General features: G+C 52.9%; 1 protein-coding gene across 4 annotated transcripts in view; it reads left to right on the forward strand.

The window, feature by feature from the left end:
• CBX5 (chromobox 5) overlaps positions 1–14,496 on the forward strand; it is a 217,314-nt gene that overhangs the window by 115,088 nt on the left and 87,730 nt on the right. For all 4 annotated transcript variants that reach the window (XM_069653252.1, XM_069653255.1, XM_069653253.1 and 1 more), the window contains one exon: positions 9,013–9,193. In XM_069653252.1, coding sequence (XP_069509353.1) covers positions 9,013–9,193 — 181 coding nt within the window. The remainder of the gene's footprint in view (positions 1–9,012; positions 9,194–14,496) is intronic.

The raw sequence follows: 14,496 nt of genomic DNA on the forward strand, positions 1-14,496 counted from the left end.
GAATAGATGCTCACCGCCTGCCACCATTGTTACGCAAGATTGTATGCAGTGCCCTTTGGGTGCACAACAATAACCCTGACCTCCTGGCAATAGGGACCCAACCTTTGGTTTAAGTCTGAACTACACAGGTTGGTATTGTGGCTGAGCAGCCAGGCTCATCTCAAGCGGGATCTATGTGAGCGGTAATGTTGACAGTTACACAGTACCAGTTATTCAAATAAACTCTTATACTCAAGGTTTCTTGATAAAACAATTATTAATTTATTTCACAGTCAGTTTTATAGAAGCCTTCTTCGGAAGGGAGCAATATATGTAACACTTATAATACACTTCAAAACACACTGTTTCTCTAGATTAGATACCCATTGGGGATGGCACACAGACGCTTCCTACTCCCTCAGGTGACTTAAATAGGTAGGACATTGAGAGCAATACTGAGTTTGGTGTAAAAGATATGGGAATAAAACAAAGGTAAACACATTCACAAACTGATGAGTACTTTTGGAACCTTCCAATGCAGTAAATTAACCCTTTCCTGGTGGAAAGGCCAAAGCACTAAGTCTGAGGCAAAAAAATATCTCAGGGAGCCAGACAGCCAATGTTCATTGTGCATTGTCTAGGGGAGCTGAACATCTTCTTTGCAGGTAGGTAAAAAGTTTTGCACAATGTTTTTAGAAAAGTTTCAGAAAATGGAACACTTGAAGGGCCACAAGCTGGGAGGCTTGTGAGGAGCAAAGCTATACCAAATCAGCAAGGTAACCAAGAACGGTCTCAACTGAGACCAAGCAAGGCTACACCATAAGAGGCAAGTTCTCTTAGACTTTACAGTACCTCCGGTTAGAAGAAATGGTTCCAGCTGGCTTCTGTTCCTGTACAGCTCTGCAGTTCCTTTTGTTCTAGAATCTAGATCCTCAGTCGTGGGGAAAAGAGGGAAGACATCGGGACTCCTGCTCTGCAATGGGAAGTTCAGCGGCAGCATTGGGCAAACTTAGCTTCAGCGGTCCTCTGTTTCAGCTCCTTGCATCTGACAGCAAATGGCAACACTACGGTTCTCGGATACCACTCTGTACTTGCATCTGGGGTCCAGCACTCTGAGGTGGCTCAGGCTTGGCCAGTCCTGCATCAGGGAAGTTCGGAGGATCTTCCTGGCGTTCAGGTCAGACTTAAAAGCAACGCACACAATCTGGTGTTGCTCTCCCTAGCACTTCGACTCCAGCAGCAGTAGAAGTACAGCCATCTCTGAGAGGATGCATTCCTGTAATCAAGGGGATTAAGCACAGGGAGTTTCGGGCACATCCCTCACTTGCTGCCCCTGCCAGACATACTGGAGCCAGAGGCGTGCTTCACTCGTGAATTCTGGCAAAGACAAAACTAACAAAGGGACCAAACCTGGTTTGTCGTTTAAAGTAAATATCAAGAAGGACTTTTCCAACAAGAAATGGCAAAAAAAGAAGCCTGGGCCATTTTGATGAAATGGGCACCCGTGGGTGCTTTACTGCAGCTGCAAACGCAGCCCTCGGTAAAAACTCCCAATGGTAGCTAAAAGTAAAACACTGCCACCAGCTATTAATTGTAGAAAGGGTATCCTAAAATTGTTACATGAGAAACTAGACAGGGGGGGATACTAAGTAACCCCTCCAGCACCCTATTGTAAGATAGTGTGCGAGTCTAGAAATTTACAAATGAAAGTAGTCAATTTCACTTCAGTGCTCTTGGAAACTGTAGTTTATCCAAGAGGAAGGTACCTTTGGGAAATCTGAAAGACTTCCCTGTGGCACTGCACTGAAGGTGCTGTGTGAAAAAATGTAAAAAGATGAAGCCTATGGAGTTTGAAACATAGAATTAAGTACAAAGTTCAGCAAAAGAGCTGGGGGTCTCTAAGGTGTGAGGAATTTAGCACTAAACTGAAAATTCTCTCCGACTCCACTGTGCGAAACGGTGATGAATACTAACATTAATCCTCCCCAAGCCTGTTATTGCTCTCTAGGACGCTGCCCCTCTCCGCCATATAGCGACTGTTTGCTGCAGCTCCTATAAAGCGCACAGACGAGCTGGAAAAGCACTTGGGCGACTGATTGGCAGACCAGCACCTGACTATTACTGGTCCGTTGGTGTCAAGATGCAAGTAGGTTGCATCCAACAAAGAATGATCCATAATCTGTACGTGTTACCTTGGAGAATTTGGAAATGCAAGCTTCTTCTCTAAGAAATTCTGGTTCTGCTTGGTGGTGGAAGGCACAACCCTGCAAATGTTGCTCAAACAAGCAGACTTTGTCCTGGACCTAGCGCTTGAGAGATCAACTCAGTTGCTTTCTGGCCTGGCAGACCCCTCACTCCCTCGTTCATCCCTGTATAGTTACCTAGCACATTTTCAGTTTATATGTGTACTTGTGTATGGCTAGGCGAGACTTGTAAATCCTAGTTGAACACTTGCTGCCCGTTTCTGAATGTACCCGCCTACTGAAAAATCTAAAAAAAAAACGAATGGATCCATACTCCTGAATTGCTTGACAAAATAACCCACATGGCTAGTCGGTGTGGATTTGAAAGCACATTTGCTGGTTTAAGTGATGTTTTTACTTGAGTATTACCAGAGTTACTTTTTCACCTTTTGCTAATGTAAAATTGCCCATTTCATTTAAACTAGTGTTTTCTGTCCTTGTTTGCTTCATTATTTGAAAAATAAAACAAGATGGGGTACAGATACTGTACATGTACAGTTCTCCAGCATGGGGTCTGGCATGGATTCACATGCTCATGAATATTCCCCGTCGTCAGGCTGGGAATCCTCGGTAAAGAAAAAACCAGTATCAGTTTCGTTTCTGATCTGTCTTTCGTAGTAATAACCAATCACTGGTCTCTGCGTCATACTGACCACAGCCAATGACTGCCCTCTACCTAAGCACCGCCTCTGGCAGCCATCTTCAGATTTTTACCGCACGTTCATGTGTTGGGATCCTCGTGCTATTGCTCTCGAGCGTTAGTGCTATTTTTCGCGCTTTTTCACAAAAAACTTCGATTCTTTCGGTCAAAAGAGCCTCAAGCTCCACCGATCCTACATCCGATCAACGGGGACCCGTGTCGGATTCATCTGTGCCCCTCAAGGGTGAAGATTTCGTCGAGCTACGCTTCGGAGGACTCCAGAAGCTTCTCAGGCCCGGTCTCGGAGATGGCCCAGGAGAAGGGAAGCTCGACGCCCGGAAAGCTGTTCAGGGTCTGCCCTGGATGCCAGCTGCAGAACGTCTTCAAGGAGGACGAACACTCTTTCTGCCTTTACTGCCTTCATGAGGACAAGACGCACGTGGAGAAGGACTGTGCGTTTTGCGGCAACATGTCGGAACGGACCATGAAGGACCGCCATCAACGTCTCGCCAACTGGCTGGAGGGTAAGAGCCCGTCTGGCGAGAAGAAGAAGAAATCCGAGCGGTCTTCTAAGACCTTTGAGGGCGCCCCGGCGACAGGGGCCCAACATAAGGCCAAGCACCGCGAGTCCGCTGGCACCGGGAGCGCCGAACGGTCGGGCTCTACGGGCGCCAGGCAGGGCGCACCCTCCCCGGCACCATCAACCACGAGCCAACGCTCTGGGTCGGGTAAGAGGAAGGCCGAGCACCCGGCGAAGCTCCTGGAGAGGCCCCGGTCGAGCTCTAAGGCAGAGGAGGAGCGTGGCAGTGCCCCCTCCCTCAAGGATAAGGCGGTGAGCGCACCTAAGGTGGTGAAGGCCTTGATCCATCCGACCAAGCCCTCTATCGAAACGGTCGCGGCGGCCCTGGCTCAGCCTGTGGTGGCTACACCAGTGGTGGCGACCTCAGGGCCCAGAATCTCCCTGCCTCCGCGGAGGGAGTCTTCCTTTGTGCCCATCGATAGGACCCCCGTGAAACCCTCCGTGGGGAAGAAGGGGGGGCAGGGCGTCGTCGTAGATTCGGCCTCAACCTCAGAAGAGGAGCTGATCGAGGTCTTAAGCCACGGCCTAGGCGTGGAAGAAGGCCAGCCCGTCGGAATGGACCCCGACGCAGGTGACGACGACGACATCGTCGAGGATACCGACGGGGCCCCTGCTCGCCCGTCGGATTCCCCTCTGCCAGCGCCGCAAGACAACTCGGCGGCCATTTTGTTGGCCATACAGTCCTTATGCTCCGAGATAAGGACGAGGCTACCGTTACCGACGGAGGAACCTCTCCCGTCGGGGGATCCAGAACCGGGACCTTCTGGTGTTCCCCCTACCAAGAAAAGAAGGATCCATCCACCACCTCCTTTTCAACCGTCGCGCCCCGTCCAGCCCTCCTCCCCGTCCACCCGAGGGGATGATACGGGGACTGACACGGCAGCGACGGGTACGGACGACGAGGCATACGACGAGGATTTTCCGTCGTCGCCTCCCACCAGGGCTTCTCCGCCCGACGAGATCGGATCTTTCCACTCCATGATCTCCAGGGCTTCCGAGCTTTTCCAACTCTGCCCTGAGGAGAAGAAAAAGGAAGGCTTCCTTTATCAGCGGCGCGAGGCCAAGAGGAAGACGGTCCTCGCAGTGCCTCTGTTGGACGACATTTGGGATGAGGGCCTTTCCCTCCTCAAGAACCCTTCCACGACGCCAGCTAGAAGAGACCGGTACGAGAAAAAGTACCGGGTCCCGGACACGGCCCCCCTATGCCTCCGGGCGCAGCCTACCCCGGACTCCGTCGTCTCCGCGGCAGCCAGGAAGAAAGCGGGGGGGGGGTGCGGCCTCCACATCGACTTCCCCGCCGGACGGCGAGGGAAAGAAATTGGATGCTATGGGACGTAGAGTCATCTCGTCGGCAGCGACGACGATTAAAGCGGCCAACGCCTTGGCTATCGTGGCCCGCTACGACAGGGAGCTCTGGTACAAGATAGCTCCCCTGCTGGATTTTCTGCCGGACGACAAGAGGGCGGAGGCCCTTGAGATCCTGCAGGAAGGTGAGGTGGCGTCGGACCACGCCATCACCGTGGCGACGGACATCGCCGACACTGGGTTCCGCCAGCTGGGCAACGGCGTTTGCCTTCGACGTCGTGGATGGCTCAAAGCTACGGACTTTCGGCAGGACGTCCAGACCAGAGTCCTGGACATGCCCTTCGACGGGAACAACCTGTTTGGGAAGACAGTGGACGATTCCCTTCAGGCCATCAAGGCGGATACTGAGACGGCCAGGGCCCTTGGAGTCCTGCAGCAACGACGAACGCCCTTTCGGAGCGGCGGAGGCAAGGGCGCCTCCAAAGGTTCCGGCGGCGGTTTCGCTTCCTACCGTCAAGCGGCCCGCTCGTCGTCGCAAGAGGCCTACAGAGGACGAGGCAAGTCTAGCGGACCCCGCCGTCGTCGCCAAGGAGGTCAAGGCGGCAAGGCCGCGTCCAAGCAGGATTGAACCGGCCGTGGGGTCGGGCCCCCACCGAAGCACCCCGGTGGGAGGCCGGCTGGCGTGCTTCGTCAGCGTGTGGGAGTCCATCTCCACCGACCGTTGGGTGCTGGACGCCCTGGCCCGGGGCCACGCGCTCGAGTTTCAAAGAAGGTGCCCGCGCGTCCCCCCCGTGGCCAGGAAAGAACTTCACGTCCCTCAACTTCTCCTGGAGGTAAAGGCGATGCTCAGAAAGGGCGCCATCGAACTCGTCCCAAAGAGGCTTCGGGGCTCCGGAGTCTACTCGCGATACTTCCTCGTGAAGAAGAAGACGGGAGGATGGCGCCCCATCCTAGACCTGCGACGTCTGAACAAGTTCATCAAGGCGCAGAAGTTCCGGATGGTCACCCTCCAGCACGTCCTGGGTCAGCTGGAGGAAGGAGACTTCCTATCGTCGTTGGATTTGGAGGATGCCTACTTCCACATTCCCATCCTAAAGGGGCACCGAAAATTCCTCAGATTCGTGGTCCAAGGGCGTCATTACCAGTTCAAAGCCCTTCCCTTCGGACTACGGTCGGCACCCAGGGTATTCACCAAGTGCCTCGCACCGGTGGCGGCGCAGCTGCGCCGCGAGGGGATTCACGTCTACCCCTACCTGGACGACTGGCTCATCCGCGCCAAGACGAGGGAGCTCGCCGTGGTCCACACGGCAAGGACCGTCCAACTCCTCACGGACCTGGGATTCTCCGTGAACTACGCCAAATCCCACCTGGTGCCCGCGCAAGTCGCACTGTTTCTGGGAGCGAGGCTCGACACAGTGTCCCTTCTGGCCTCCCCGTCGGAGGAGAGGACCAGGACCATCTTGGGCAAGGTGCAACGGATGTTGGTGGCTGACGCGGCCAAGGTGAGGTCCATCAAGTCCCTCCTCGGGATGATGTCTTCCTGCATCTACCTCATTCCCATGTGCAGGCTCCGGATGCGCCCGTTGCAAGAATTCCTGGATGCGCGCTGGATCCAGACGACGGGCAGCTTCGAGGAAAGGATCAAGCTCGACGAGAGTTTCCGACGAGCAATACGGTGGTGGGGCACCCGCGCGCATCTGACGGCGGGCATGGACTTCCAGACCCCAGCCCACCAGGAGACTGTGACCACGGATGCCTCCCTGGAAGGGTGGGGAGCGCACACCGAAAATCTGCACGTAAGAGGACTCTGGCTCCCGACGGAGAAGTCCCTGCATATCAACGTCCTGGAGCTCCGTGCAGTGTTTTGGGCCCTCAGGTCCTTCCTTCCGTCCCTCAAGGGCAAGGTGGTGAGGATCTTCACCGACAACACCACCACCATGTTTTACATCAGGAAACAGGGCGGAACCAGGTCCCCAGCGCTGTCCAAGGAGGCGCAGGACCTGTGGCATTGGGCCGTCGCCCGAGGGATTTTTCTGGTGCCGTTTCATCTGGCGGGGATAAAAAACACCATCGCCGACTCACTCAGCAGGGAGCTGCGCTCGTGCCACGAGTGGGAACTACGGCAGGATCTGGTGGATCGCCTCTTCCGACGGTGGGGCACACCCCAGATCGACCTGTTCGCGACGGCGACGAACACCAAGTGCCGGAGGTTCGCCAGCAGGTTTCCCCAGACGAGGAGCATGGGCGATGCTTTCTCGTTCCCCTGGGAGGGCCTGTTCCTCTAAGCGTTCCCTCCCTTCCCTCTGCTAATCCGGCTCGTCAACCAGCTCAAGAGGTCACGGTGCAGGATGATCCTCGTCGCACCTGCGTGGCCGAGGCAGATATGGTTCCCGGACCTTCTGGACTTGTCAGCGTCCCCGCCGATCAAGCTGCCGGCGGACGCGGATCTACTCTCCAGGGAAGGAGGCGCCATCCTCCACCACGACCCGAAGTCGCTGAACTTGCAGGCCTGGCTCCTGCGGCGCTAGAGTTTGGAGGATACGACATACCGGCCGATTGCAGAGAGGTTCTTGCAAAGGCCAGGGCGTCCTCGACTCTTAAATGCTACGGACACAAATGGAAGAGGTTCTCTGTCTGGTGCCACGCACAGAAGATTAACCCTCTACGGATTACGGCTCCCCAAGTACTGCCGTACCTGCTGACGCTGGCCAAAGCTGGTCTGGCACACGCGTCCATCAAGATTCATCTTGCTGCGATCTCCCGATACACCAGAACCACGGGGCGGACGTCCTTGTGGTCTCATCGTCTGGTGAAGGAGTTCATGAAGGGACTGTTCAGATCGTTCCCGCCGGTGAAGGCTCCGGCCCCGGCGTGGGAGCTCAACGTGGTGCTGACCAAGCTCATGGGACCTCCGTTCGAGCCTCTGCACTCGGCCCCGTTGAAGTTTCTATCATGGAAAACAGCTTTTCTTGTGGCCATCACCTCCGCACGACGAGTGGGAGAGATCCAGGCCCTTTCCTGCAAGGCCCCGTACTTGACTTTCCACGACACGAGGGTAGTGCTCAGGACGCACCCCTCCTTCATGCCCAAGGTACCGTCGGACTTCCATCTCAACGAACCCTTGGTGTTACCTGTGTTCTTCCCGTCGCCTTCGTCGCCGGCTGAGAGGACTTTGCACTCGCTGGATGTAGCTAGAGCGCTGAAGTTCTACGTGGACCGCACGAAGGGTTTTCGGAAGACGTCACAACTCTTTGTGAACTTTGGACCTGTCAATCAGGGGAAGGCTCTCTCGAAGGCTTCCATCTCCAGATGGCTCTCCGGCTGTATCATGTGCTGTCACCGGTTGGCAAACCGACCGCTGCCTGGCCGTCCGAGAGCCCATTCCACCAGAGCGATCGCAGCTACCACGGCGTTCCTATCTGGTGTGCCCCTGCTGGACATATGCAGGGCTGCTACGTGGAGGTCGACGCACACCTTCACGAAATTCTACTGCGTCGACCGGGATTCCAGGGAGGAGTCCAGGGTCGGCCAAGCAGTGCTGCGCAACCTGTTCGCCTGAGGTGAGCCTGGTGAGGAGGTAAGATGCTTAATGTTGAGTTGATGTGATGCTTAATGTTGAGCCTTTGCCACCTCCCGTGGTTGTGCATGTGTGTACTGCTATGTATTCTTTATTCATGAGCATGTGAATCCATGCCAGACCCCATGCTGGAGAAGGAACAAGTTACTTACCTGTAACTGTTGTTCTCCAGCATGGGTCTGGCATGGATTCACATGCGAACCCTCCCGCCTACCCCTCTGCGGCTCTTCACTTGGTCATACTGCCACTTCACGTGCTTCCAAATCTGAAGATGGCTGCCAGAGGCGGTGCTTAGGTAGAGGGCAGTCATTGGCTGTGGTCAGTATGACGCAGAGACCAGTGATTGGTTATTACTACGAAAGACAGATCAGAAACGAAACTGATACTGGTTTTTTCTTTACCGAGGATTCCCAGCCTGACGACGGGGAATATTCATGAGCATGTGAATCCATGCCAGACCCATGCTGGAGAACAACAGTTACAGGTAAGTAACTTGTTCCATATCCAGCTTTTATGAATGGAGTGAATATACTTCTGCTAGGCAATTAAGATTACAAGGAACTGTTCCTTTGCACTGTTTGGTGAGCTACAGTCAATTTTAGCAACTAAATTGCTAGTGACAAATTTGGTGGTTGATTCCCAAATTGCTAGTGACAAATTTGGTTGTTGATTGGTTGTTTGTTTTCAGGGAGCACAATACATGGGAACCAGACAAAAATTTGGACTGCCCAGAACTCATCTCGGAGTTCATGAAAACCTACAAGAAACCGAAGGCAGCTGAGAATAAGCCAAAGGAGAAAACCGAAGGTGCAAAGAGGAAAGCCAGCAGTCTCAGCAGTGAAGACATAAAGGCCAAAAAGAAACGTGAGGTTAGTAAATGTGACTGGTGTCTACCTGCACCTTGATCCATTTTGTTTTACTTAATCTGCAAATAGTTAAAGTGTACTTCTCTAGCATGGGGTCTGGCATGAATTCACATGCTCATTAATATTCCCAGTCGTCGGGCTGGGAATCCTCTATAAAAGAAAACTGTTTCACTTTGGTTTAGAGGAGAAAGACAGTTTATAAACCAACAGTGGGCTCTGGGGTCATACTGCCCTCTACCTAAGCCCATCCTCAGGCAGCCATCTTCAGATTTTTACCACACGTTCAAGTGTTGGGTGTCCTTTGCTCTTAGAGCTTTCTGTGTTTTTTCACACTTTTTTGATAGGAAACCCCTATTTTTGTTCAATTGAGCCTGTGTTCTCAATAGTCGACTCATCCGATTAACGGGAATCCGTAAAATCATCCGGCCTACACCGCGCCGGACCATGTCGGGGGAGTTGGATGGCGCTTCCCTCTTCAAGCTCTGCTCCAGCTGCGGTTTGCAGAATATTTTCACGGACAAACATTCCCAGTGCCTGTATTAGCTACACCCGATGCACAAGGAAGAAGATCTGCCAGCGCACGATGAAGGTGTTGTGATTCCAGACAATTAGCACAATTCCCATTCAGGCATGCAGCAGAGGCAAGGGACAACACTTCAGTCAGCAGGTCAAAAGTGGGTGCACGCCTGGCAAACATGGCATTTGCACCATTCATAGCATATGCTTCCATAGTCTCTCATAGTGCTTGCAGTGGTCTCATACACTAAACATGGCCGCCGCAAGATCCATTGGTAACCTGCAGCATGCTATATACACATCGCAGAGGGAGCTACTTAAGCCCCACCTCTGCTTGGGCGCTCGCTTTGCGTCTGCTCCACTGACCGCGGGTAACGATACCGGCGTCTCTCCTCACAGAACCTGTCAAGAGAAAATGGAGATTAGTTTTCACAGAAAAAAATAACATTCCAAAGTTAAAGAAAAGACTTACAGAACCGAAGTTTTTTACGAAGCGGTTCTTCAGTCAGCAGGGTTTCTTCGTAGCTGTAGCATCTTCCGTCAGAGGTTCAGCAGTCTTTGCTCGCAGTCGCATTATCTTCAGTCAGAAGTTTCTACGGCAGCCACTGCAACTTCCGAAGGTATTTCCGCATCTTTCTGAAAACCTGCAGGAAAAAAGGTATTGTCATGAATGAACTCAACAGAAATAAAAACAGAAGTTAAATATGTTTACGTACCTGAAGGTTCTCCAAGTTTTCACCGCACAGTTGTTACCGCGCTCTTTCCTGAAGGCTGCAGTTACTCCATTCTGAGTAACGTCGCAGTCATTCCAGAGCCATTAATCTTTCTGAATTCCGAGAACCTGCAAGTAAAAGGGGGGGGGGAATTGGAGATCACTCCAACGTAGCAACTTTTCAAGATCTAAGACTATAGTATATTCTCCAGATACTTAACCAAAGACAAACTCTGGGTGGCAAGACATTGTAAAGGCAAGAATCTATAGAACACATCAGCCTTCCAAAGTTCATTGTTTCTTCATTCCAACGTGCCCCTGTAGAATAGTAGGATGGAGAGCTCAACAAAAAATAAACACAGGTGAGAAGGGAGTTATTACCAAAGTCCATTTATACAGTAACCTCTCAGAAAATAGATGTTACTATTGTATTTATGAATTTTATATAGCGCTTTACACAGAAAAGGAATCCAAAAAGTGCCCAAGTTACAGGTCCACAGGCTGCCAAGGCATTGTGCTCCTGAGGCGTCCAGGTAACCGTTACAGAAGGATCGACACGTTTGGCTGGCGATGTGGCGCCAGGCCAGGGCCTCTACCCCCGGGTGGTGCACAGGGGCATGTCTTATCTGGAGCCAGCCAGCGGGCTTCTAAGTCCTTTGATGGTACTCAATCAGTGGGGGCCAAAGACAAGGCCAAGCACCGCAAGTCTGCTTCGTCAGGGTCGCTGTGCAAGTGGGTCACAAGACGGTCAGATCGCGTGCATAGTCTCAGTCTTCCTCGATCTCCAGCTCTTCGTCCATGAGAAAGTCAGCTACCCCAGGGAAGCTGCAGCAGAAACCAAGCATTGTCGTTCTCGATCGAGTTGGTGGTGGCCTCTCTTTCGAAGGCAAAAGGGGCTGACCAGTCCAGGGTGCCCTGGTGGCAGCCAGAATGTGTATTCCTCCCAGGCGGGAGGCTTCGTCCAAGCCAGTGGGAAATACTCCGGAGAAGAGGATGCCAGACCTTAGCCTGAGGCCGAACCCTCAGGACCCGAAGAGGGGGGCTGAGAGGGGTAGAGAAGAACTCTAAGACAGACATTTCTTCGTCCAACAAGGAGGAGATAAAGTTCACGCCCACACCATCCCGAAGGAGGGTGGTGATGACGATAACATAGAGATGCCCGCCGGAGGCAGCGACGACTAGGACAATGGGCGCTGGGCCCAGCGATCCTGTTCCCAGGTACCTCCTAGAGACCCGTCGCATGATATCAAGATTCAGAAGAGGAAGCTGACCGCACCACTGGCGGTGACCCCGTTGACACCGAGACAACAACTGCAAAAAAAGGAGACGCCCTACGCCTCCACTCCTACCGTCGCTGCCCCTCTCACGGACACTAATGGTAGGATGTCCCTGCCACCAAGGGCTTCTCCGCTGGACGAAGTGGGATCCTTCCATTTCATGATTGCCTGTGCATCAATCTCTTCCAGCTCACTCTGGAAGAGGGCTTCCTGTACCAGCGCAGGGAGGTGAAAAGGAAGACCATTCTGTCGGTAGTGCTCCTGGACGACGTCTGGGATGAGGGACTGGGGCTGCAGAACCCTGCTCCAGCAAAGGGAGACCGACTTGAAAAGAGATACAGGATGCCGGAGTCTGCGCCGAAATGTCTGCAGTCTCAACCATTGCCGGACTCTGGTCTCTAGCGTCCGCAAGGAAGAAGGCTTCTAACTCAATGTCGTCTTCAACTGTGCCCCTGAACAACGATGTTTGTTAATCTGCTTAGAATCACATGCTGTGCATAGGTCCGACATCCAGTGGTCACTGCAGAGTATTGCATTTTGTTTTTCGTAGTCGAACAGGGGACGTCGAAAAGGCGTGTCTGTAACACTATCCCTATAGTGACGTGCGGTGTACCCACAATCCCTCACGCGTCGAGGTCCATCAGATTGTTTTTTTCCGCCCAGCTTTTGGTCTCCTTTACGCGGAGCTCCTCGAGAGACATTGCAAAACATATTTCCTGGACCTTGGTCCTGTCTTATTACATTAACACATAGATCCCTCCCCTCGACGTAGCTGTGAAGCTGTTTCTCCGCCGAACAAGATCTTCGACGGAGGAGACGAGACAGAGGAGATCCTTCGGTGCTGCCGAACACGTGGCCTGGCCTCGCCGGCCAACATACAGAAGGGAGAGTGGGGGTGGAACTATCTTGTTTCTCTTCGAGAATGCCTTTCCTTTTCCCTCCGGGTTGTTATCACCACTAATTATTGCCTCCGCTATGGAGAGGACACCCTTTAGGTTTTGCCCGCGCTGCAGGGGCAAGTACACCTGTAAGGACCAGCATAAACGCTGTAATCCTTGCTTGCCCCTCGATCATAAAGCAGACGGCTGCGCAGCTTGTCAGCTTTTAAAACCCAAAACTCTAAAAACTTTGAGTCAAGAGGTGGGCGGCCTACGCCATGTCGAAGTCAGATTCCTCACCCGCCGTCGCCGAAAGTGACGAGGAAGGTGATAACATGACCTCTGTTGCGGAAGTCTTAAACCTCTCGAGGGAGCGCTCAAGCTCCTCGACGTCCATCCCCGGCCCTGACGGGCTCGGCTCACGCCCTGCTTATGGGGATGAACACCCCGGCGACAAGGACGCACAAAAGACTCACTCCCATAAGCACATAACCCACGGCTCTTAGAATCCATCAGCGCCGAATAAAGGCTTTCCACAAATAAAGGCGCTACCCCAAAACCATCCGACGTAACGCTCCATGTAAGAGCGCCCGTCCCAGTACAACACGCAACGCCCGTAACGTCGAGACCAGAAACCTCCACAGACAATTTACTTGTCGAGAGCCTAGCGAGGATTGTTTCCGCCGATACCCATAAGCGGACGACGAAAGACACGTCGAATACCGCGCAAAGGGCTAAAGACACGCCGAAAAAGCCAAAGGGGGGGCCAGGAATTACCCCCTTCATCTAGAGGGACTCCTGGCCTACCGGAAGGCTTTTCAGAAGGCGACGGAAACCTTTCTTCGACGTTGAGGGAGAGGTCAAAGCGTTTCCAGGCAGAAAACACTAATTCCCCCCGCCCCCCTAGACTACTCAGGGGTACCCCATGAAACTCTGGAGAGACTCCATTTCTGCATGGAGAAGATGGAAAGGTTTATGGAAACCCCAAACCCACCAACACCCAAAAGACCAAGAGAAGGACCCCAGGGTCAAATTTCCTAGGTTGTTTAATCCTTCGGATGACGAATTCAATGTGCATGACCTCACTGAAGAGGAACAACATTTTCAGGAAGAGGATGAGTTTTTGGGTGTAGAGGAAGAACGAAAACTAGAGGAGGAGGGGTTTCAAGAAGATCCAGACACAGGTGCAGGGGGCTTAGGAGAAGAACTAGAGGTAGTTACCTCACACCCTTGGCAGTCCCAATCGGCGTACTCTGACCCTGATGCCATAACCCTATCTCCTCCCAAAGACTCGCCCATTAGGAACACATCTCCTATAGATGACCAGCCTACGTTTAATGCACTGTTGCGCAAAGCAGCAGCGCATTTCGAATTAGACACAGGGGAGACCTCTCCGGACATTGACTTTCTGGAAAAAGTAATTAAGGAGAAGCCCCCTGTCAGTCACATCATTCCACTCCTGGCCTCAGTGAAAAGAAGAATCACCCCTTCTCTATCCACTCCTGCGTTGGTCAGAGGGGTCAACCCTCGAATAGAAAAACTCTTCAGCCCATCTCCTTCTGACCCTTTATACGTCAGGGGCCACTCCGTACCAGACTTCTTTGTAGTAACAAATACAAGGAAGAGGGCAGGGGTGCCACTGTCCACCAGTGAGGCATCTCCAGACAAGGAGGGGGAAAAAGCTGTATGCCCTGGGGAAAAGAATCACAGCTTCCGCCGCTTTCTCAGCAAGGATCGCTAATAACTCTTTACTAGCAAGCTACGCAGACGCACAGTGGAGCAAGCAACGTAGCGACGCTGAAGAGGCACCAGAACCCCTGCGCACACGCCTTCTGGCCACAATCGCGGAAGGGACACTAGTGAACCAAAGCATCGTTAACACTTTAGATGCTGCAGAGACTGCTGGCCGTTCCCTAGTCCAAT

This window comes from Ambystoma mexicanum, chromosome 3q (assembly GCF_040938575.1).
Source record: "Ambystoma mexicanum isolate Mex_15411 chromosome 3q, UKY_AmexF1_1, whole genome shotgun sequence".
Lineage (NCBI taxonomy): Eukaryota > Metazoa > Chordata > Amphibia > Caudata > Ambystomatidae > Ambystoma > Ambystoma mexicanum.